General features: G+C 32.9%; 1 protein-coding gene across 3 annotated transcripts in view; it reads left to right on the plus strand.

Annotated features, from left to right (window-relative positions):
* The first annotated feature begins 1906 nt into the window (after window positions 1–1906).
* Window positions 1907–27337, plus strand: part of LOC127880063 (lachesin-like) — a 34735-nt gene continuing 9304 nt past the window's right edge. Inside the window, exons 1-2 of one of the 3 annotated variants that reach the window (XM_052427292.1) lie at window positions 1907–2311; window positions 13583–13958. In XM_052427292.1, coding sequence (XP_052283252.1) covers window positions 13859–13958 — 100 coding nt within the window. In that variant the 5' untranslated portion in view covers window positions 1907–2311; window positions 13583–13858. Of the gene's footprint in view, window positions 2312–13582; window positions 13959–20735; window positions 22450–27337 lie in introns of those variants that run through there. The other 2 variants (XM_052427293.1, XM_052427294.1) reach the window with 2 other exon arrangements.

Here is a 27337-nt window from a genome sequence, read left to right on the forward strand (position 1 = left end):
TAAAAACGTTCGTCTTCATATTTAACCGTTAATGTTGAAAGTTATTTTAGAAAGTTTGTTGAAATGTGTACTGGCTGTCTTTGTACACGATTTAGTGATGGAGGTATGATTAAATAATGGCGGGCTATGTGTGGGTGGGGGGTGTTGTTTGGGGGGGGGGGGGAGAAAAATCCATATCTTGAACTGCAGTTTTGAACATTTACCCAATCTCTAATCTTTTTTATGTTTAATGTAGTATGCTTTGTCTTGAATTGTAAAGATAAATTGAGACTTGCCTTAGATTACGTACTACCGGGTGGTAACACTTATTGCTACCTACACAACCTTTTTGGAGGGTCATTACTGTTTATTTTTAGGTGAGTGATGGGTAACTCCCACGTTTCCTATTGATACGCTCACATTAAAACTGCATATTGTATGGAAACAAGAAATGCAACGACATGCTATTAAACCAAGCAAACGGTCGTTCCACATAAACCAACTAAAAACTTGAGAAAAGTAGGAAATGCTTTCCATATTAAAGAACACAAATTTAAAAACGTATATATAAAACGTAGGTTTGATCAATAAGAACTGACATCTGTTAGATTGTCTGAAGATACTTACGAAAAGCTTAGTAATTCATGATAAAGTCCAACATGACCTAGCAATAATTTGATTACGTTTGTATTTTGTAAGTAGAAGGCAACGTGCCGGCTCATCCACTCTATTGACTTCAAATGGACGTGCACCAATCATCATTTATATAGCGTATGATATGGCCATATTGTTCATCCTATTTGTAATATTCATCCATTTAGGAATTTGCGCTTGATTCAATACAGCATTCGATTGCGAGGGCGAACACATGTCTCTATCAGTACATAGTTCGTTACAACGTTAATTTGTTCATTTATGTCTTAATGATTAATTGTTATGAAATGCTACGTTAACAAAACAAATCGATAGCTTACACTTTCCGTCCTTTGACAATGCAAAACGGACCTTGTCCGTAGTAGCTGTCTTCATGCACGTTCTATGTACATGTAGTAGTTTTTATTTTTTGTTAATTGTTTTATTATAGTAAATTATATATTAAAATGTAAAATAAATCAAGTAGAAAACCTCAATAAATATTTCTTTCACTTAATGGTCGCTACATTCTGATATATTGTCACTGAAAAATATGGTCATTTTATTTACGATCTTAGCAAGTGTCTTTAACCATTGCATTGCATTTACAATACATATTTTGTGGCCTCAACCATTTCTATAACATATTTGTCTGGTCTGATTCGTAAACTGGCAGAAAGCTTAATTCCAGCGCGATTTTAAACGAACTTAGAATAAATCATGTATTTTCTTCAATGTTTATAATCTATCTAAAACTTTGTAGATTGAAAAGTGTATTAAAATTGTTGCCACCAACTTTGATTTGAAAAGGTATTTTAATATATTCAGTCTCTTAAATTGTCTGTTAATATGATTTTAAAACTATTTTTAATCAAACGAGACGAGATTGAACGTTTTCTTAAAAAACGAATGATACTATTTCTATTTTCTCTTTCAAAAGCAGTAAACTACGGGTTGAATTTATTACTTTAACAATGCAACCATATGTGCCATAAGTATACTAGAACATTTTTTCGTTACCAACAGTAACACGTTTTCTATATTCCAGGAACATTTTTCAGATATTAAAAAGAGAGCAGGTGTTTTTCATTTTTAAATTCTCTATAAATAACGCTCTCGCAACACTTTAAGAGACAGTTTAATCATTAATGCAAGACACTAGATATGCGCTTTGAATATCGATTTCTTGCTTCCGAAAAAACAATAGAAAAACAAACAACAAATCCTTAAACAAAATATCAGTGTTAGCATTAAATCATGGTCGGAACAACTCTGGAACTCTGTAAGCGCGCATGTTTAGTCGGCGGAGAGAACAGAGTACAGATTATTGGATGATAACTTTTATAAGACGGCTGGATATAATGGTATCTAATGACGCTGGTTATGCTCACAAGCTGTGGGATCATAAACGCTTCAGAAAGAATAGTGGCGTTGTCATATTTAATAGTGCTTAACAAGAAGTGTGTATGTGTACTAAGATACCGTATTTAAGCAAGAGTGTAAATGAAATCAGCCGTGCACGCTCCCGTTGACTGAAGTTATTTGAAAAATAATAACTACAACAATATATTGTGTAACATGTGATGTCGGATATTGTCCGGAAATACTTATATCGCATTGGAATTGGTTGCACTAAGGACTGTTATGGTAAACATACTTGTTTCAAAATCACTAGGGATGTTTATTTATATGCATACAGGTAAGTGGACATTTTAAAATGAATTAAAATGAAAATGGGTACTGCTTCTGAGCAATTTAATTCGAGCATATATTTTAGCTATTAATTTGTTATTAAAAACAAAACTAATGAATTTATATGCGATTTAAGCAAAAGAAAGCTCCAATAATAACAACACGATTAATATTAACCTAATTAAATTGAAACAAATTATATAATACATTTAAAGAAAATTGTATCTATAGGCAATATAAAAGATATACTTCTGATATTCAAATTGTATTGCTTTGTCAATTAATAGTGTTACATTTAAAGTCTCTTACTTTGTCGCTAAATGGAACAAATATGCGCAATTACTAAGCTTTACAAGTATACGAACTAACAGGCGAAACAACGTATCATAATTTGGCAGATCGGAAACAGAAAACATTTATTCTCTGATATTTTGCGTGTCATTTTCTCCCGTTTATAGTCAATTATCTGAACTAATCGCACATTTTCTGTAATTCCGAGACCAGTAAATAGAAAGCATTAACAGGCGAACAATTGGTTTCACGCAAAGCTTGTTTTTTCGTTGAAGTACTTCCAAAGTGTCATCCTAAATTACATATATACAAATATTTACGTGGTTATGTAAAATACAATGCTTGATAGTAATGTAAATTACTTATTTACATTTTAAACAAGTATTTAATTAATAAATTATTGCACAATTTACGTTATTATGTTAAAACAAAAGAACTAATTTAAATAACCATACAGCGAGCGAGATGTAATCGAACGCGATTGCGATGCAACTAATCTTTTAATGCGAATTATACACGTCATGTGTTTAATATTTAATGTGAACTATTTAAAAAAAATCGTGAAATAATGTTTTTTTTAATATCAAGAATTATATGTTTTACTGAATTTTTTATTATTTCACTATAATATTTCCTTCATATTTAATATACGATAATCAAGTTCAAACTACCAGCATTTGGTCTGAAATGTTTACGAATGGCAAAGAGTATAACGGACTGTAACCAGCGGGCGCATGTAAAGAACGAACGTATGTTATACGTGTTTTGAACAAATGCATGTAATAAGATAAACACACAATAAAACAAGAGTAAAAAAAAAAAGCAATAATTTATATTTAGTGAGTAAAACATTTTGGTTCAATAAGATCCCATTTAAAAATTCTTGTAATTTTTTTCTATTCCATAGCATTCGTATGTTCAGTTGAGAATGTTTTTATAAGCCTCACATCTGTCAACGACTTTTAAATGCTTACATGGTATAATCAATCTACATGAAATAAATTTGGTCATTTATAAGATGTGTTCTTTTCAGTTTGTCGTTGACGTAAATCGATGACGTAAATCATATTTTTTAATAAACAAGTTTGAAAAACGAATGGTTAGTTTGTGTTTACAGTCGTTCACAGCTTTTATACAAGCATATATCGTGATCTTAAAGATGTTCATGGCTAAATAATTATTATGCCCGTGTTAAAAAATCGTTATGACATAATTATTAAATTATCTTGACCTATTCTACGGATATGCAAACTATCGTATTCGATTTCAAAGATGCATAGAAAGAAACATAATCAATCACTGATACCATGCATATTTGATTGTTATGATTGTGGTTATAATTTATATACACTATTTGAAAAATGACGATTCTCTAAATGAAAACCGACATATAACATTCATAATATTAAATTTACCTTACTTTAAATCTACATATGATCTGTACTACCTTTGAATTGAGTAAATTCAAAAGATGCTACCTGGAAAACGGCAGTTTTCGTGAATATCCGATATGTATGCCTATAGGCTTCATTCCCATTACGTAATACTGGATATCGAATGTGCCTTTCGAGACCATAGCCTCATAGTGTACGTTTAAAACTACTGATTATCAAAAGCAAAAAGTGTAATGGCATTGATTCAAGCAAACGATCCGTTGCTCGAGTATAATTAGTGTGGTTATTTTTAAAAATGCAAGCCCTTTTCACTACCTTATTATAACGACGGCTTTCATGAACAATAGCTTGATGTAGTCATGAAAAGCAAATCCCTTGATTAATGCCTTGTAATGCAAATGATTTTATGAAATTTGTAATGTCAATAAACAATCACCTTATTGCTATCACGATAAATGTAACACACATTTGTTTTTATTTAGACATTCTCTACGATGCACATATAAATATTTTAATGGACGTTTTACTGATCTTACCTACGGTTTGAACTAGAGGGAACAGGCTTGTCAAATAAACATGCATTAATTTGTTACAATAAAACACGCACTCACTGTCATGATCCGAAAATAATTTGTTATTGTGATGACAAAGTGATCTTGAATCCTAATGTCAAGCACTTCTTCGTTTTTTTTAATTCGATGGGTAGAACATAAACTCGATCAACATGATTGATCTCAAACACAAATATAACTAGGGTTTGATTTAGCATTACATTTTTGCTATGTGCAAATGCTTATGTTGACATCATTTTACGTTCGACGGCAGACGATGACATTTATGTTAACATTGTTTAATCTGTAGGAAGTTAAGAATTGGTTATTGTATTGGGTGGTATATGGCTCCATTTTGTTATAATAATGTTTATTGTGATGCACTTCTATGTTTAACCCTTAGACTTGTAACAGGATTATTTCAGCTTAAATGGGAAAAGCAACGAGCAATGTTCACTTATAAACTTGATAAGTAGCTAACACTAGTTTTGAGACAAACAACATGAGAGGCGTGTAACACAAGCCTTTGCGATTGACTGATCCTTTAACACTTTTTAAATAGAAATAATACTTATTTTAAAAGAATTTTTGTCATTATTGTAATCAGAACCGTTTAGCCGATAAAATCATTAACATTTATCCAGGGTTTATAAATTACCATGGATATCCAAACATTATTCAAGCATCACTTTGTAAAATGCAAAGCAACGAGTAGTCAACAACAAATGATTGTTTTAATGAGGGGCATGAGGGCGCTTGTGATGTTAAACAATTAAGGAATAATGGCGATAAACTTTAGCAATCTTTTGCATTGCGGTATATATTTACCTCTCAAAAATAATATAAAAGAGTATTTTTCTTTATACGATTATGCATTTTTCACATTCTATGCACATATATTACGCTGAATACATCACGAATGACAAAGTCCCATTAGAAAACACTTGTAACAACTGTATTATTATACGACATTCAACCAAAGGTCCCCTGTGTGGAATTGAATAGAGACTAATACTGCTACAAATCAGAACGATAACAGTGCGTCCCTAGGGCCTGGAATGTCAGAATAGCGCTAATAGGCTTGGTCATATTTGGCCCCTACACGACGGCATTACCATTTCTAAAAGCTGCAAGAAGAACCGATATATGAGGCCATACGTCATGTAGTCGTTCGGGAATCTTGCTGAATTTAAAAGAATCGGTCGTTTTGGCATGCTCATTTTTTATATTTAATTTGCGAATTAAATCTGAGTGGATCGTATATAAAGAGTGACATTCGCGTGATCTTCGTGTTTAGAAATCATCTCGTCTTTTTTACGAATCTGTATGATTATTTTGTACGATCCATCCGGTTTCAGCTATGGGAATCAATGTATTGAACCATTGAACTTTATATTGTGTGTAAATAAATGCGATTTGTATACTAGTATTTATTTAAATAAAAATCCAATGGTGCAAGTTTGTCAGAACTAAGTTCATGTAATTTCATAAACTATACATGTATTATACGTAGAATTTAAAAAAAAAACACCAACTATTTTACATCATATCTGTTCAGCATATTGCTCGGAAATAATGGTTCGGATCTCCGAATTTGCAAGTAATTATTAATCATACCTTTTGTTTAATATTTTTAATAAGCCTTGTCGAGCAAACATGTTACGCAGTCAATATAATACGATTGCGTACTTCAATTGCGTACACGAATGGGCCTTCAGGGAGTGCTAATTAATTGAATCTATCTCGTGTCATAAGCAACCACCGGTTAGCAATGCGTTCTGTGTTACGACCAGGTTTTGCATGCTGGAATTTAATGGCCTTTACAAACGCAAAGTGGCTCTCAGATTTTATAAGCTTTTATGGCTATATTTGTCGACAACTTTTAGAGATGGAATATATTGCCACGGTTTTAACACAGCGTTTTTGAAACGAGTCGGCAATAAATTTAGACGTCGTTAATATTCGGGTGAATTATGCCATTTACCGCTTATTAACATCTTCAGGTTACGTACAAAATACAGTTAATGCACAAAAACAACAGCACAAAAACAACAGCACAAAAACAACAGCACAAAAACAACAGCAGATAACAACAACACATAACATCAGCACATAACAACAGCACATAACAACAGCACATAACAACAGCACATAACAACAGCACATAACAACAGCACATAACAACAGCACATAACAACAACACATAACAACAGCACATAACAACAGCACATAACAACAACACATAACAACAGCACATCACAACAGCACATAACAACAGCACATAACAACAGCACATAACAACAGCACATAGCTACTCGATTTGCTACCTCTTGAACGCTGTTAAATTGAGTTTTTCGTACAGGACAGAGTAGAGATTATTCAACGATATCTTTGTTAACACGGCTTAAAGAAATTGTTGCCATAGTTAACAGTTCTTTACAGTAAGCGTGTATTGAATAGCCTATTCAAGATAGAGTGAAGGTATTTACAGGTGTGCTCGTCCCCGTAAACGATGTAACGATTTATTTGTTAGTTTATTTATGAAATGTATTATTGTATTAACTAAAGTAACATAAATACTGAAAATCAACGAATATTTCGTACAATATTTCGTGTTTTTTTTATAGCAAGAGCCAAAATTTCAACGCTAAAAGTGGGCTGGTAAAACAGATTTAACGAGATTCAAAATTCTCTTTTAATTTTTTTATGGCACAATATATTCCGTTTTAATGGAATACGATATTGAGTTCAATTGTCGAGAATTCATCCTTTTTAATCATTCGCTGAGTACAGCACGAAATTGATCAACATCATTATATCATTGAAAACATGGCCACATTTTAACCCTAGGAATGGTCTGTCTACTAATTGCGTATACCCATATAGACTACATTGTACGTTTGGTGGCAAACAAAGACATGCATGGTTACCATGTTTTATCTGTAGGAAAGGAACGATTTACTAATACATTAGGTGGCGTACGACTCAATTTGGATAATCTTAATTCTAATTTATAGTTGATAAAGTTATATTTAAACTCAACGACTTGTAACGTGATTATTTTAGGTAAAATTGGCAATTGAATTTAGAAATTCAATTATAAACTTGATTACAAGTGGACATTAGTTTGGAGTAAAAACAAAAATGTAACATATTGCCTATAGACAAGCTGTGCAAATATTGAATCCTTATACACCATTTAAAGTAGAAATAATACTGTTTAAAACAATATTTGTCATCATTAAACTTTTCAGCTAATGCAATCATTAAGCCATTGCAATGTCCCTTAATCTAGATAACTGAACATTATCGAAATGAAAGCATCAGATTGTAAAATGCAAAACAAAAATTAGTCAACATGCCATTGTATATACGATAATCATGGGGGCGCTGGTTATTTAAAACAATTATGGAAAAATAATACCAATTTATAAAACTTGTTTTCGTTTTGTTTTATCTTTGCATGCCAAACATAACAGAAGCGCGTAGTTTTTCCCAAATTTTACGCAAAACATTGCATTTTGGCAGTAACCCTTACATTAAGCTGAATAATTCTGGAAGTACTACACCGGATTAGAAAACACTTGTAACAAGTGTATTATTTTATAGTATTCAACCAAAGATCTCCTGGGAGGAATTGAATAGAGACTTATACTACTACAAATCATAACGAAAACACTGCGTCCCTAGGGCCCAGGATGTCAAAATGGCGCTAATATGCTTCGTTATATTGGGCCCCTACACGGCGGCATTACCATTTTTAGACGCTGCAAGAAGAACTGATTTCTTACGTCATCCGTCTTGTACCCGTTCGGGAATATTGCTGAATTTAAAATCGAATATATTTTGCCATGTTTATTTGTTTATATTTTAAGTGAAATTTTAAATCTAAGGGGCCGTATATAAAGATTTAAGTTTGCGTGATCTTCGTGTTTGGAAATAATCTAGGCCACTTTTTGAATCTGTATGACTTTTTCGTATAATCCATCTTTATACGGTAGTCTGACGCAACACTAATGGTGTCTATTGAATCAATTTGTTTTCATTTATTAATTTTTTTTCCAACGATGCAAATTTGCCGGTTATCAGTTGTTTATATATTAGATGTGTAATTGGTTCGCCGAATTTCCAAAACATGTTACAAATATTCAAATTAACATACATAATTAACTTTTGCACATTACTTTGACATAAACGTTCGAACCCTTTAAAATCACAATAGACAGTTATGTATCATATGATTTGTTTCTTTTTTTTATAAATCAGCACCAGTATTTGGCAATTTTAATAGTTGACCAACATTTTTTCTCTGTTCCAAAAAATACGCATGCTCGGTCCCACGAATGAGTCTTGAGGGAACGCTAATTAATTGATTCCAACTTGTGTCATTAACAACTACCGGTAAGCAATGCGTTCTCTATTACGACCAGGTTTTGCATGATGGAATTCTATAGCGGTTACACACGCACAGTAGCTTGCATATTTTGTTTGCTATGAAAGTTATATTTTTTGACCGCTTTTAACGACGGAATGTGCAGGAACGATTTTGAAAAGATTCCTCAGCGAATCTAAACGCGGTTGATATAGTGGCGAATTATGATGTTGATCGATTATTGAAATCTTTAGATTCGTGTCAAAAACATAAAGGCGCAAAATTTCAAAAATTCAGTGTTGGTTATTTAATCATTTTTGTTGATTTTGTTCTCCAGAACATATTAATATAATTGGAAGATAACTTTGATAAAACGACCTAAGGTAATTGTATCTAATAACGCTTGTTATGCTTACGTGCTGTGGGCTTAACAAACGCTTCAAGGAGAATAGTGATGTTGTCTTAGTTAATATGGCTTTATAGAAAATGTGTATTTTTACGGAGGCACCTTATTAAAAAAAGTTTGTAAATGATCTAAGCGGTGCTCGCTCGAAAAGAAGGTTTAACTAGAGTTATTTAAATTTTCATATTAATAATAAAATGCGGTTTTCTTTTAGCATCAATATTGTATGATATCGGAATTGTTGTCTTAGTAGCAAAGTTTATAACGTGCGGCGGACTTAATATTTGAAGTATTCAGCTGGGGCAAACAAAAACCCAACACCAACTCATTTTATTGAAAAATTGACCTTATGTATTAAAACTGATAATCAAGGAAATTAAAACATTTTGCGCGTAATATCTTTAGTTGATTGAAAACCTTATTTAAAACTGTGGTAACGATTTTCTATTCCAAGACTGCACCCAGATGTTCAAGTTCGAAAGAAATTCTTATTTCTAACTTACCAAGTTGACACAAACATGGAAATATCGTTGTTACAATAGTGCAACGCTTTTTTAACAAGCAACTTTTTTTTTCATACATTCATTACTTAACAATCAACGTGTTTTAAAATGTAAGATATTAGCTAACATTAATATGCATACACGCGTGTTTAACAATCAAGTATCATGATAAGGATACACAGATGCTTATTAACATGTTGAATTTTAAAATGACTGTTGTTTTAATACAGATCTTTTGAGCTATTGATGTTCCCTTAATAAAAAAACAACAACAACAACATATTGACCCTACTTAAAAATATATTATTTTGAAACATCACCTTGCTATGTAGTAACTTTAAAGAGACAAAACAAGTAAGACAGTTTTTGTAAACATTTCTATGTTATGCCTATCGTTTTTTATCACGTGTCACTGTGTAATACGTGTGCTGCTTATTTCGTTGTGATTTAAGAAAAAAATGTTGTCACGTGTAATAGGTTGCATTGGCATTGAGCATAGTAAACACTTTATTGCAACGAGTATACTTAATATACTGGTTATGTAAAATTCATAGCGCTGTTCACGTTATTTGATATGACAATAGCTTTTATGGACAATGCCTTGATGTGTCCCTGAGAACCTCAACCCATGTCCAATTGTTAATGATTTAATGAACAATGCATCGATATTACAATCAGTGTCATAAACAACACTTTACTAAAATAACGATCAATGTAACAATATGTTGACTGTCCTATCTTTTTTTTACTGACGATAGCTACAGTTGTAAATAAAGTTAACATGCTTGTCAGGAGAGAAACGCGGTTATTGGTTAGATAGCATTGTTATTAATACAACAGCCTCTTACAATCACTTCAAAAAGTAGCTAATTAATCTGATGACGATGTGATATTGAATCCGGTTGTCGAGCATTGATCCTTTTTAACATTCGGTAAATAAAGCACGATATTGACGAACTTGATTATCTCAGTATGACCATGGCCACGTTCTCAACTGGTTATGTACTGTTTGCTAATTGCGTATGTGAATGTTGACATCATTGTACTTTTGACGGCAAACAAAAGCATGCATATTTAATATGTGGAAACTGAGGTATTGCTAATTATATTGGGTGACCTATGGCTGGATGTTTAAAATCATAATTATAATTTAAGTGCTGACGTTTTATATATAGCCATAACATTTCGAACGCGATTATTTGAAGTAAATGGTATTAGAAACATTCACTTCTACACTTGATAATAAGTAGATGCTAGTGAATAGACAAACACAAACCCGTTACTAATGATTCAAATTGCCTCTGGGCAGTCTATGCACATGTGTAATCCATATAACCCATTTACATTTAAAATAATACATTTTGAAACGATCATAGATTCTAGCCAATTGTATATCAATGTTTCATCTTTGATTACTGGGCATTATCAAATTGAAAGCATTACGATTCACAATGCAAAACAAATATTAGTCAACTACATGCCATTGTTTTAATTTTGTGCTGGTAAATCTGTGCATGCAAAAAAGTGTGCATTTTTCCAAATTTTAACGCATAGAGATTGTGCATTTTAGCAAGGGCGAATATATTAAGCTGAATAAATAATTAATGACTAATTCATATTAGGAAACGCCTGTAGATTATTGATTGATTTTTTTATGAAATGTTCTCCTTTGTACAATTGAATAGAGACTAATACTGTTTCAAATCAGAACGATAACACTGCGTCCCTGGGGCCTGAGATGTAAGAATAGCGCTAATAGGCTTGGTCATATTTGGCCCCTACTCGACGGAAATAACATTTATGGATTCTGCAAGAAGAACTGATAGTTGAGGCCATTTGTCTTGTAGTCGTTCGGGAATCTTGTTGAATTTAAAATGGAATCAATAGTCCTGGCATGTTCAAAGTTCTTCCATTTCAAATCTTAGCGGGTCGTATGTAAATAGTTACATTCACTTGGTCTGCCTTTTTGATTATCATATCGATTAAATTATTAATCTGTATTCATACTTCGTAAAGTCCATCCGTATCCGTTTGCGGGAAGCAATGCCGAATAACCGTAAAACATGTTATTGTGTACAAATAGATACGTTGGTGATAAACTAGTATTATTAAACATGTTTTGAAAAGTGCATCTTTGCTAGTAATCAGTTGTTGATATACTGTGTATGTATAGTACCATCGCTGAATACCCACACAATTTACAAATTTTTGATAGCTCTTATATTCTCTATATTTTAAAGGATGAAAAGATATAACCCCTCACAATCGCAAGATACAATTAAACATAATGTTATATGTTACCATAATAAACCAGCATAAGTTTATCAAGGATTTTTGTATATTTATTCTAATTTACATCTGTTCCAAAAAAGAGTTAAAAAACCCCAATGCTAATCTGTTTAACTTTAAAAATCGTAAGGTACATTTATTTACAACAGAGAATCCGCAAGCGTCCTTATGCAATATTCTGTGCTCGTTCCCACGAATGGGTCATGAGTGATAGCTAATTAATTGATTCCAACTTGTGTCATTAACAACCACCGGTTATCACTGCGTTCTTTATTACGACGAGATTCTTCAAGGTGGAATTTAATAGCGGTTACAAACGCAAAACAGCTATCACATTTTATTAGCTTTGATAGCTACATATTTGTCGATGACTATGCTATGGAATTTTCTCCATGTTTTACAAAACATCAAGTCGAGGTTGATATGGAGACAAATTATGTCACGACACATTCAATGAAATCTTCATATTTTTGTTTACGCACATACCCGTGTGTATTGAAGGAAATAACTCAGCAGTTGTAAGGGAAAAACAAGTTAACTGTTACACTGCGGTATAAGATTGCTTACAAAGTTGAGAGTTGATGGTTTGTGGCCCATGTATTGATATATAGCTTAATATTGTGATAATCTAATTAAAAGAAATTGCGAGTCTTACTAGCGGTGTTTAAATTGTGTTTATGTCGATATTAGTGGTTGATTGCGATTATTGTAAGTAACATGTTAAAATCCATTTTCAGAGATGCTATTTTACTTATAAGAGAATTGTTTTCTAGGATGATAATTTTTTGTCAAGCAACAACCAAAATGAATGAAAAATTGCTTTCATGAATAAAATCATATTCATTCTATATAATTTTTAAAAACTTTTTTACAAGGAGCTAATACGATGGTAGCATGAACTGTAGAACCCGAAACGCGGAAAGAGAAAAATCAGAGTGTAAACACGTATTTATGGCGATTTACGAGCACTAAATGGAAGCCATATAATCCGCTTCGGAGATTATATATTGGATAAAACACGATTTTATAACTGTTGCTAAGACAAACTTGACGTAACCAATCGTGAAGCTCTTAATTGCAAAAAGTTAACCAACCCTCTGAATTTCGATACATTAGGTACCCGTATATAAGTAACACATAATTGCGACAAACACGTCTATTAATAGCGTATATAAATGTGAAACCCTATATTCTGCAAATTGCCGATACATGAACGCCTTAAATTATTTATTTTAATAATGTATATTTTTTGAAAAGAGCTGAATACATTAGGTTAACCATGGATCCAAATTATACTTCAGGTCTTAATACGTCGTTAATATCTAGCGCTCAACAAGTAACATACGTTTATTTTGAAACAAATGTTTAACCACTAGTCATCCAAAATTAAATGCTTTACTGCATAATGATGAAAATCATGTGGACCATAACGTTTGATATTATTATTATTTATAAAACAAATACTCTCTTTTCAGGTAACGTTTAGCAATGTCGTAAGGATCACCGTTCAACTGAATTTAAGAGAAAGCGACCCTAAGAGTGTTTCGTTGTGGCAATTTTATGACAGTTGTGTATTAATTTTCGTGTGGTGGTCGGTAACTCGAAATCTAAGAACAGTGGTAAACTTAGTGCAGAGTGTCGCCCAACCATAAGGAATTCGGATATTTTAATCAATTAGGATTAACCTCGTTTTGTGGGTATGAAAATCTACCAATAAGAATCTAAGCAAGGGTTGTTGTTGACGTGCTACTATGACAACGTCGGATCTAGGAGACCGTGTTTTAGGAATAGGCACCAAGGCGTTGCAATTGACCGTCCGGGTGGTGATATCATGGCTCCTACAATCAAAAGGTATGTTGATCCCAGTATCATAACATGTTATGATTGAATATATGAGAAATATTCACTTGAATCATAATCACTTTGTAAATCAGATCAAAGGGTAAGTGCATACTAAGCTACGTCTGTCCGATTTATCTAGCCACCAATTAATCATGTGTTAATGTGAGACAAAATCTTTATCTTGCAATCATTCCAGATGCTTCATGCTACATCCAGATTCAATTATGATACAAACACTACGAACGAATAATTTTCATTAAATTTTTTAAAATAACACTTAAATAACGCCTTAAATGACCAATCGCATTATAAGATTTTGGTGAAATGACGTAATCAATATTAAATAATATTTTCTTTATATGTATAGACGCATATGAATTAGTTGTGGTAAAGTTTGAAAAAAAAAACACAACAACAACACCCTGTGTTTGAATATGAAGATATTTTACATTACAACCCCACTGATCCTCACCCTAACCCCGCCCGATTTTTTTTATTTCGGATGGGTATACTTCTTTCGAGTATTATCCGTTAGTACGAAAAGGTCGATGCATTCGCATCGAGCGCTTTCGAACATTATCAAAATTAAATGTATCTTGCAAACATAAAACGTTGCAGTGAAATTAACGTTATTCACTTTCATTAACTTTTTACCTTTGCGGTGTACCCTTTTTAATTGACCAGGAGTGTAAGTTCCTTCTGTTATTTGCAACTGAAAGGGTATGCTAATAGTGAGTTAATATTTGATGTTACAGTAACAACGTGTGCATCAATGTCGACATTATAATATAACGAATGGAAGTCCTGTTCAACATTCCGTGAATTTTAAATCAGACAGAGTAACACAATGCGTGAAGAGACTTTGCAGAAGTGCAAATCCATTTAATTATGTTCTACAGAAACATACATCTATATTCAAATACTATGCCGTTTAATAGGCTTATTTCTGCATTCTGCTTAACTAAGTTTACTTATAGGATAGAAAATGCAAAATATGATATTGATGATGAAGCCGACAATAAAATGATTGTTATTGCTTCCATAACAATAACTTAAGAGCCATGTTGGACATGCTTCTTTAAAAAAGTCATAAAAACACATGTGTATTTAATGATGATCATGTGTTTAATTTGTGTTTTAATGTAGAGCTGTTTGTTGTGATATATGTCGCCTTAGGTCAAATCGGTAATTGTAACGAATATGAAATTACTTCGAGCAACAACTTGTGTTTAAACAAAGTCAAATTAGCAACAAGTCCAAACATTCAGATATAATATTGATACAAAAGCGTTAACATTCCTTTAAGTCGTTAGATAACCAATATAACTTCGCTGTTTGAAAAGCCAGTTTACATTTTACTTGTATACCATTGCATATGTTTGAAAAGGAAGTCGAAGGCAGAATTGATAAAAAACAACTTATTATTGGTATGAAAATAAATATATTGTGAATGGCCAAAGGCAAATATGCCGATTCGCCAATAAATGAAGTTTCATGATGATGGTGAATAATAACCTTCTTAAAATAGATCAAAGATTACAAAAGGATATAACCTGATATATACGCACCTAAGTGGCTTATATTTTAAATAATTTATATGCTATTTGTGCCTATACTTATTATGCTACCATCAGTTTATATCACCTTTATAAATGTTCAGCGTATATGCATCTTTTGACCATTTAAAACCCCGAAAATTATAAAGCGTTGCAACGCGAAACGAATTTATAATTTGCAGAGTTCTGTTGTTGTCGTAATATTTTGTGAAACTACGAGAATTGCTTATATAACGTATAAAATACATCTGTCATGGTATCCGGAAGGATGGCCGAGTTGTCTAAATCGTTAAATTTGTACTCCAGAACTCCAGGAGTCAATTGTTCAAGCCCTGCTGAGGGTTACCTTTTTTTCTTAAAAAAAATATTATTCTTGATTTTTACTGAAGCTTTTTATAGTCAATGTTTAAAATATTTTTAATATAAAGCATTTAATGACAAACTTCAAACATGCCAAAATCTGTTAAAAGGCCCCTTTAAATGACGATTGGTTTGTATAGAATACGACCTTATAGATAAATAAAGCATACTAAACATCTTCTTTGCCATATTTTTGTATAGGTAATTTGAACAGTTTTAGATGAATGCTATTTGCGACAGTGTACATTGATGAGACAAATATATATAACAAATGACAAACACATATTATACAAAAGGATTTTACTAGGGTACTAGGGAAGCACAGTGGCCCTTAATGCCGTACACTTGTGTATTATTACACATGGGTTAACATGATAGGACATACCATTTATTATTAGAAACCCGGTCGAAGAATTGAGCAAAACACTTAAATTGATAATTTATTTTGTGTATACCAATTTTGCATTAGTATTAATCCATTGTTATTTTTTACTTCTGTCAGGAATTATTCGCAAGTCACTGACCACTTTAAGATATATAAACTTTTAGGTGTGATTCTAAATTGTAACTTTTTCATCTGTTCAATGAAATTCAGCAATAAAATGATGGGACATCAACATTTGTAGCGTAATTTATAAAGAAGTGATTATATCAGTGATGTTATTGATTGGCATTTATATTCAAAACAAATATATGGGCGTGATAAAAAGCCTGAAACATGAATAGGCATAGACGTAAACCACGTTTTAACTACTTTAGGGTTTATAAACTGTGTTAGGATAATCACGTTACATGCCATGTTAAACTAAGTTCTAAATAACAATGAAGCTATAGAACACACCATGTTCAAACTTGGTAGTTCTCGACGATCGCATCTGCCTCTAGAGAGTATTTAATCAATTAGTGTTGTGTCTAACACATCAACGGGGCCTTTCCTAATGCATCTTTAATACTTCTTCCACGTCCGATTGTCATTCTTTAATTGCATGAACTCTAATTTTGACAGTCTATCCAAACATTAATACCATTTCTGTCCGATTATTTGTACACCCATTGGATGATGTATTGTACCCTTTGACGTCTCCATTGTCACGAAAGTCAAGTGATTGTCTGAAGAGCTTAAAAGGTAAACCGGGAACTTTGACCTTACCCGGAACTGTTTAATTCAAGCAGTTAAAAGATACGTTGACCGAAATATATATTACCATTTCCTGCTTTACCTATTGGACTGTTGTAAATGCCAAATTTATTGCTTATTCTTAATGTTAAAGTCAATTTTATTGTACGACGATACATTGTTTACAATATATTAGAAATAAAACAAAAACTAATTACATATTGCTTTGCTTCCCATATTCACCATTACATAAAAACGCATGAATATGCATGAAATATTCAAACGATATTTCAAATACAATTGTTGAACTCTAAAACCAACTTTGGAAGCATGTTCAGTTAAGCTTTCATACACAAATAATTATACCATGTCTAAGAGCGAGTGCTACGATGTAGTCGATGCGCAATATCAGTATTTTGCAATAATAAAAAAACTATTGAAATCTGACAAGATTGTTTCTGGTAATGTTTTGAAATTTCAAGCATGCGAACAAACTGATACAACTTATCCATCACGTTATACTTGGTTTTATTTCGGGTGTGTTTATTTCGATTTCTTAATGTCATATAATATGGTGATGTAGTTCCAGTTATAAAATTTACCCATATGTATTTGCATATACAAATATATTATCTGAGCTTAAGTAGCCGATGGTGGCTTCATATCGCCCCCTTGGTGTAAAAAGGTACCGTGTGACGTTGAAATTAGAAGGTACATGGTACCGTTTTGCAACAATGGGCCGATATACTGTTATTTGAAAGTGTCAAAGCTTCCATGATTGTCGAAACAAAATACATACACGTACTGCGCTACCTATAAACAGCATTTCATCAGGCATAAATTGTTTCGTAGATACGTTCAACTATGGATTTCGTTTAAAGTATTTACAAAATATTTATTGTCACTAAACTACTTTATAGTTAACAGGTGGGGCATGAATAAAAATTCGCACAATTGCATCTTAAATGTGTTATACGAGTATAAGGTTTGTACTTGTTTTGTGTTGTTATTGTTCTTTTCAATATCTTAACATTTTAATGATCAATATGTAATTGTTTTGCAAATAACATATGAAACGAGCAAGGTATCACGCCATGGCATCAACAATGGTTTTATGGGCCTTGCTATAAATAGTATCGTTAGTTGTTATCTAAGCACAATTTAAATATTGCTACATAAGATTTTATAACATATGTCATCTTAAAGAAATATTTATTTTTTCCTCAACAATGTAGACCACAAGTATTAAATGGAACATTATATTCTTACTGCATGCCATCTACTGTGACACGATTGCTGTCGTCTGAAATATTCTTCACGTGATAATCATTATTTGTAAAACACTTTGCTAGTCTTGAATTCCACATTTTCTGTGTGTTATTGAATTTAAAATCATTTCAGAATGTGGAGACGTAACGGGTTCAGGGAATTTATTGATCATGACTTTTTGCGAACGTACTCAAAAATGCAATAATGTTTGACAACAGTAACAATACACAGTAGCAAACAAAGTTTCAATAATATGCTTATGGATATCACATGAATTATTGTGTTATGTATTTTTAGGTTTTAGTTTCAACTTGTCTAGCACTTGAGCTTTGTGGTGAAACATTTGTGTTTTGAATTATTGAATGGTTAGTTCTAAATTATACGACGGAAAATGATATTTTGTTTGTTCCATTAACGATTGGTGCCAAGTACTATTCTCAGAGCAAGCAAATGTCTACATGGCATTTCGTGACGTAAGCAAAACACGACAGTGTGTTATTGGTTGACCTGGCGTTTACTGGTTTCAATCCTTGTTATGATTCTTAAGAAAAAGCAGGGAACCGTTCAAGATTATCCTTTCCTTAATCTTGTCAACATATGATGAGAATGTATGCATTTCAAGCTGTAAATTTTCTCCGAATACTATAGGCTTTATAATTGATGTTATAAAATAATTGTAATTTATAGAAAATGCAAATGTTTCTTCACTTAATTTTGAACTTTTTACCATACGTTAAAAAACAGTTCTAAATTTAGTCCACAGTTTACTGTAATACAAATTGTAAAAAAACTGTTAAGGTCAGTATGATAGAAATAAACTTAATAAAAGGTATTTTCTCTGGTTTGGGTCAAAAACGAGGTCCGGTTAATTCCGTTAGGTACAGAAAATTAAAAAAAAAACACTTGAACTGTAAGATTGTTTGTGTTTGGCATTGGTTGGAAGAGCTCATTTGTATCATTAAGAGTGTATGATGAAAACGCAATCTTCTAAACGCAGATGCAAAACAACTATAATAACAAACTTACAGTTTGTAATTGGCTATTGAATAACATTTGACCAAGAACATAGTATTTGATTTTGAATTCCATCTTCAACCGTTTATGATTTTGTTTGGCATCTATTATTCTAATTATACAATACCTGATGCCGCAAATACTGTTATAAACTGGACGATTACAATGGGAATCATATCTTTAAAATCATAAAGAAAAGATACTTGTTTAATAAGTTATAAACGGAATTCGTGTTGTACGATGAATGTTCAGTCAGTTTGATTTTCCAAGTCCACATGATTCATGTTAAGCTCATTGTATGACTCATTTCTCTTGTTTGCACTATATAATTGCTCACATAACGGTATTGAGTTCGCCATACCACCGACGGGACCATCAGAACGTGGCGTGTCCGGACAATGATATCATTTTACATTCCCGGATTCCAGCGCTGCCGTTTGAAAGTTATATCAGTGACATCCATTGATCATTGAAAATGTAAAGCATAAGCTCATTATTGTTATTGGATTGAATAAATAAATGAGCATTAATAAATTGACGGTGATTAGATTTTTTTTACATAGATTATGCACAAAATGTTTTTTTTCTAAATGTCTTTGTATACATAACCTTTCCAAACTAAATTTTGCAACCCTTTTATTTTTGTAGCAGGACCATTAATTAATGTTAATATATTCAACCTCCGTTTAAGGCAGCTTAGCTCACATTAAAAATACTAAAGGACCAGAAAATTAAAATATTGAAGAATGCAACCAGATCTCGGGGACCACCTTTCAATGTCCGGTCGTCATTTCCATAGCATTTATCTACGGCGATAGCGCATTTGACCCCTTCACAAAAATTGAAATTGTACTCTACAGGGAGCCGAAAACAAACAGATTTTTCGAATTCTAAATGTGAAAGTTCATAAATATGGAACTGATTAGGGATACATTTATACCAACTCATTTGAAACATCCTGTCAACCAGTCGCACACAAATGATATAATTGATTTTTACATTATGTAGTGTCAGCTCCAGCGATGCAACGTAACTAAAATGAATTTGTGAGGGGTTGGTATTTTTAAGAGGTTGCTGTGTATATTACTCAATTTGCTCGTCATGATTTTGCATTCATGCTTTTATTTTTTGTCTACTCAGGTACATACGTTATACATCGAGTTGTGTGCATTACAGTATACATTTTGTCTCATAAAGTACGGACGTAATTAATATAATGCTTGCTGACTTAATCGCCATTTAAAGCAATCTGAGCAATATATAAGAAAACATTTAAGAAAATCAATCATCGACATGTATACTGACTTATTTGTAATTATAAATGAAACTCATAACCTTTGCTGTTAATGCTATTCCAAATTGACAATGTGTTATATCCTTGAGATCTATTCATAGAACACATCTTATTGTTTAATGACGTCGGTGACGCTCATGACGTTGTCGTCACGGTGATTTAGTTTATATATCCAGAGTCCAAGAGAGTGACCATTAAAGTATTGAAATAGCGAGCAGTCTTAGTGTGAGTCTTTTACATTGGCGAAGAGAGAAAAAATTGGAGGACTGATGCAGCTGTTATTGCGCGCATAATACGGAATTGAGATATGGCGAACGGCAATAGAAGGCTTGATTTGCAACCGTTTCGGGTGGACTGCAGCGACCACATAGCAACGGACCAGGCATGGTGTGAATGGCTTGAGGACTTAGAAAGGCAAATCAGATACTTCAAAATTACTGAAGATGATGATAAAACGGACGCTTTACTAATCTACGGCGGGCAAGAGGTAAAAAGGCTAAGTAGAAGTTTAGATATCCGGAGAAAAGCATAAAATATGAGAAGCTGTCAAGTAAGTTGTCGGATTATTTTTCGCCTTAAAAGAACAAACATTACTCTAGATATTTTTTTAAGATGCGCCCCAATAGCGGGGAAAGCACAATTGAATATGCTGCTAGGCTACGGGAAAAGGCGCTTTCATGCAATTTTGTTGACATAGATGATCGTATACTTGAACATCTCGTACAAACTGCTAGCAATTCTGAGTTTGTTAGGAAAGTACTATATAAAAAGTGGACTCTCCAAGAAGCACTTAGTGCTGCACAAATCAGTGAGAGTACAAGTATCCAGTTAAAGGAGATGAATAACAAAGCACTGGAAATAGATAGAATACGCAGAAAGAAGAAAGAGAACAGCACTTCAATTGAAACATCTAGTAGCAGCGATTATAAGGATAGAAATAGCAAATCTAATCATCAGATTTGTCAAGATAGACATACAACTGGCAGAAGACAAATGCCCAACAGACGCAAAAATGACTACACAGATAGTGAAACTTCAAGCAGTTCAGAAGAAGAATCCAGAGAATTCATTCATGCAGTCAAGAGTCGGACCAAACTGCATTTGCAAAGACAGAAAATAGCAAAGAGAAATTACGCACCGTGTGTATATTGTGGACGAAATCAAGTGCATGCAAGAAAGGAGCATTGTATAGCTTATGGGAAAAGGTGCTATTCTTGCAACAAGTGGCACCACATAGCCAAGGTATGTAAATCAGGTGAAAACAATTATAACGAGAATACCATATAATGCAAGAACACAATGCAAAGAAGAGGAACAAGAGGAACAAGACAAAGAAGCATTAATGACTTTTCATCTTCTGATATTTCGGATCAAAGCTTATCGAGATCTAGGTTAACAACAAGCGTTCAACATATCAGCAAATGTTATAACTTGATCTGAAATGGCTTTACGGTTGATGCCTTTCAAGGAACAGGAGTCAATTCATAACCCTCATAAACATTGATTATACGTCTAATCAATTGTTATTTGATAATTCATTTGTTTTGTTTAATTTGCACAATTTCATTCTTTTTCAAATGTTTGGAGAAATGTTATATCATTGAGATCTATTCATATAACATATCTTATTGTTTAATGACGTCGGTGACACTCATGACGTTGTCGCCACGGTGATTTAGTTTTTATATACAGAGTCCAAGAGAGTGACCATTAAAGTCATTATTATTAATGTGGGTCTCTATCAATTTCATTAAAGGAACGGGATGTCATTATATTGTTTGGACACATACTTTCGTGTGGGCCCAGTTTTCATGCGTTTCAATTGAGATAATTTTACGAAAGACGTACGTCCAATGTCCGATTTTGACAAAGTCCCAAAGCAAGATCGAGGTAAGGCCGACGCAACTCGAAAGTGACCACGACTAATGTGTTTTATTGTATTATCGAGAAAAAACATATGTTCATTGGCATTTTACCCACTGTACGCTTTTCATATAGTGTCGAGATAATACGTAGTAAAGAACCATTTCTGACCAATAAATGAAGTTTAAACGTCATTTATTTTATTCTGTTATTTCTGATAACTAATAGGAATAATCCTTAGTCTGGTGCATTTATAATTTGCTATTTTTTGTCGAAATGGTATTGTCATCGCAATCCAAAGGCTAGCGGGATCATCTGAAAGATACGCGAACTACTACTAATCATATCATTTTACGTTCGCGGTTTCCAGTGTTGCTAATTGAAGGTCCCATCAGTTCATACCCATGGTCTATGTTAACTTGACAACACAAGCTGTGATGAGAGTGAATTAGACGAGCATCGTTTGTTGTGCATACTGTATGCCTGTTCATATGTAGTTGTTTTGTTATGCCTATTCACCATATATCAAAACCTATGCAAAGTTTATGTTGCAACCGTTAATTATTTCAGTAGGGCCGTAAATATGTGTGAATTTATGCTATTAAATTATTCATACCGACAGAAGAAACCTAACATGCAAATGAATTGAAAACATAAAAAATAAACAATTTTCGCATGCAAAAAACAAACATAAATGATTTACAGAGTCAAAAAACGGAACATAATAATTCCGCTTATGGAAGCGTATTGTGTCTCCTTTCTGTCCTTTATGGTAAACAAATTTACAGAACAAAGAATATGGAGTTCTCTGGAACTAGAATCGCATGTTTGACGGCAATTTACCCTGCATGCATCTTAGTTGATAGCGCATTGTTACCCTTCTCAAACAGTGTAACTTTACTCTTTAGGGAGCCGAAACAGAATCAGCGAAAATGGAATTTGAATATAAGAACGTTTGAACTCCTTAGAGATACATGAATACAGTCTCGTTTTCAAGATCCTGTCAGTCGAACGCAAACGATGTCATTGGGGTTTTTAACAGGGATGTCCGGTGCTTCAATGTTATTTTCTTCAAATTCTTGTCGCTATGGTGTTGGCACAATGTGTTTAAATCTTATACAAATCTTAAGCACTTGTCTTGTTTAGATATTGCTTGGCGGATATATATGATGTTTTCTTAATCAACATGTGAACTCAAAAATATAGTTTGGCAGTTCATGTTCGTTTTAGAGTTTTTCCCACAGTATGATCTTATTTTTCGTCAGGCTGCTATAACCCTCCCAATTAAATAGATTGCAGCATAAGGTGATCTTACAAATTTAATGGAGCTAAAAGAATATAATAGCCTAGTTCTGGTGATGAGAATGCCAACCAAAAGTGTTTCACACAATACATTTGATTTTGACACAGAATATATAATATCTCATTATACATATCGTAACTATAAATAGTTAAATATATTTTCTGAATGTGTAAAGAATCCGATCGCGCGACGACAACTGAACATAATGGCGTCCATAGCCAGTCTCAGCAAACGGTGATAGCTTTACTTAAGCAACAAATGAAAAATCAACAATAAAATCGATGATAATAATAATTTAAACGAAGCACACACTTGAAACGAATGAAAATGTTGATTACAATGAAAAATGAAAATAAGATCGATTACAATATTTTACCATACCTTAATGATAACCTGAATCTTATGATTAAAACAATAAAACATTCAACAATATCGATTTTCTGTTTGTGCATGTATTGATTTTAATTTGTTAAAATCAGACTAGGAATGAAACATTTATATCAAATTTTTTATGACAAAAAATACGAAATCAAATGACTGGTAAGACCGATTGATGTTATTCCTTCTGAAGTTTCCTTGCAGACAGAGAATCCGAAATATGTTTGGAGTTTTTTCGATGCCTATTTATCAAGCTTTTTTCTAACTTCTGGGTACTGATTAAAAAACACGAACACGTCTGTTTACACTGGAACCCTAGATTTAACTGGCTTGTTTCGTCACAGATTTTTAACGTCACACACGAAACGTCATAATTCCTTAATCAGTTGACTGAACATACGGAAAGCTGGTTTCGTAATAAATTTTAGTGAAGGAACAGCATTGGATGATATGTATTATAAACAAAAACATACGCCTTAGCTTGGCCGGACGTCTATGTCCGGCACGCTGCCGATATAACAACCAATCCTTCAAGCAAACGTGAGGCTGATAATTCGCTAACACTATAAGCTTACGTAAGATCGACAACAGGTTTACACCTCATGGTAACGCTAACATTGTTATGTTAAAACGCTGTCAGCATGCCAACGTTCAATCCATTGAAGCATTTACCTTGCAAATATGTATTCCTTACAAAGGTACATGACACCTACCGAACCTTACCCTTTTCCAGAATTAATGCTAAAACCTTAACTTCATGACCTTGATAACGCATAATCTCGTTTGCACAAATAAATGTAAAAAGATCATATTAAATAAGATAAGATTAAGGTTATCATAAAGGTATGGTAAAATAGTGTAATCGATCTTATTTACATTTTCAACATGATTATTTTATTGATGGCATTATCCAGAATAAAGAGAAATTATAAGAAAAAAAGAAACAACGTTGAACAACAAAGGTGTCGCTTTGAGTTGTGAACATATTTATAGAAATACATTAATGAAATCGTCTGGTTCTAGCGTAGATAACCTTGATGACGTTAAAATAATATATGATTTAAGAGAGAAAATAAGCTTTCTCGAGTAACTACATTTGTAAATTGATGAAACAATAAAATTAATGAAAGCGCGAATTATAATGAACAAAATACCTGCGACCGAATGAAAATAACATAAGTTTAAAATACTCTAGGTTGACGAGGCTTCCTTTATTTGTCAATATTTGTCCTTACACTTGTACGACAAGCGTTTCTTTATTAATAAACTTTATAGGCGGCGGAAAAAATCTTTTATTCAATATGTTTTTTTTTATAACCGACATGGTTATTGTTAACGATCACTTACTTCCATAAAAAGTTTAGAACATAAACCATTATTATATCTATCCACCGATTTTTTTGATACTTTCGGATTTCTAAGCCAGCTTATCAAATGTCATTGTCACCGTTGGAAATCTACATATTTTCATTTATTAGGCCTCTCCTTTAAGTTAGAGAATTCATTGAAGGAAGGTTCCCAATGTGTACAATGTCTCTATGGTCTATCTGTTTCTTAAAATGTTTGAACTTAAAAAAAAGCAAGACAGTTTAACACACCATCTTTAAAATCATTAGAGCAATTTGATATTCACTCAAACTTGTATCATACTATCTTAGTGAATTTTTATGTAAAAGTTATTTGTTTTATACAAAGTCGCAATCATTCCTATAATAAACAATTAGGTTGAAAGGAAATAAAATAAGGAATAATATCTAAACGTGTTTCGAAAGGTAGGCCGGTCAACTTGAAAAAAAACCACAACAACAACAGTTTACACCTTGATATGTATAGACATTCCTACATACTATTTGATATTGTATGTCGTATTCTTTTCTATGAAGTCCAAAATATGTCAGAGATTAAAGCGATTATCCCACGAGCGACACAACGTCTTGTGAGCGAAAGCAAGCCCCGAACAATCAGAACAAACGCCCAAATGCAACGTATTTTGACACAGACAGCGCTGCTGATCGATGATTTATGGGATACCCACCGATAATTCATGTTATATGCTTTATGTGTTTGTAAAAACCTGTACATTCATCATTTGGTTTGATAATGATTCCTCCTATCGGTTTTTTAGAAGCCAAAACATAATGAGAACGTCTGTGTTTGCTGTGGCTCGTATTTGGGTGATAAATCACGTAAGCAACCGTCTGTTTTGTGCCGCTTCTTTAATTAAATTTGCACAAAACGACATGTGATTTAACGATTATGATCTTTTGTCGCTGAATTCATCTTCAATGAGTTCCCGGAAAAAAGTTTATGATTGATTTTGTTTTTTGGTTTTGATGATATTTTAAGTTTATTTGATATATTATGCGGATTATTTTTTAAATTTTAATTTGTAAATGAACGTAAGCTCTACACTTAAGCGAATGAACGTTTACCTAATTTCGTGCTATGCTGTCAAATATTTTATACAAAACGCAAGGGATTTGTTTATGAGTTTATGATTTTGGGTGAATAGAAATCAATACTTTCCCAAAAATTAAGTTGGGGTTTTAACCTCTCTTTGCAAACACGTGTATTCAACTGCACTAATATCGTATGCCTAATTGTTTTGTTTTTCTTTTCAAATGTTCCCATGTCCATTTAATGCAAGTCTTCCAAAAAACAACATAAAGTCGTAAACAAAACTTACTTTTGAAAATAAAACAACGAAACTGTCTGCTGTATGCATCGATCGGCGAATATTTTCGACTACCCACTTCGGTTGCATGTCAGAGCGCAGGTCTTTTTCTAGGAAAGCACTTTGTAATCAATCATATTTCAAAAACCTTAATGTGGCGTTCAACATTGTGTATAATTTGGAAAGAATCAATTAATTTGTATCGAGATTTGGACTGCGAAATTTGACGCTAAGATCAAGCATCGTGGCCTTTCGACTGTCTGTTATAGATCGACCCTTGATAACCGAGGCAGTCAGATTGTTGCTCACTCAGCACGTGGTCCCCCGAATAATTGATTTGGTACACAGAAGGCAACAAGATACAGGCTTTTATGTTCGACAAAGTATGATGTCTCATCCTGCGCATGTACCAAAAACAAGTTGCATTGCTCATTGGCACTGGTATGAGTAACACAAAAGACATTCTCCCAACAAGGAAATTGTTAAATATTTATATCGATCAGTATTTATATTACCAGGTGATCGTTAAAAATGTGTGTGCAATTCAATGGTCTTTTGTT

This window comes from Dreissena polymorpha, chromosome 4, assembly GCF_020536995.1.
Source record: "Dreissena polymorpha isolate Duluth1 chromosome 4, UMN_Dpol_1.0, whole genome shotgun sequence".
In the NCBI taxonomy this organism is placed as follows: Eukaryota; Metazoa; Mollusca; class Bivalvia; order Myida; family Dreissenidae; genus Dreissena; species Dreissena polymorpha.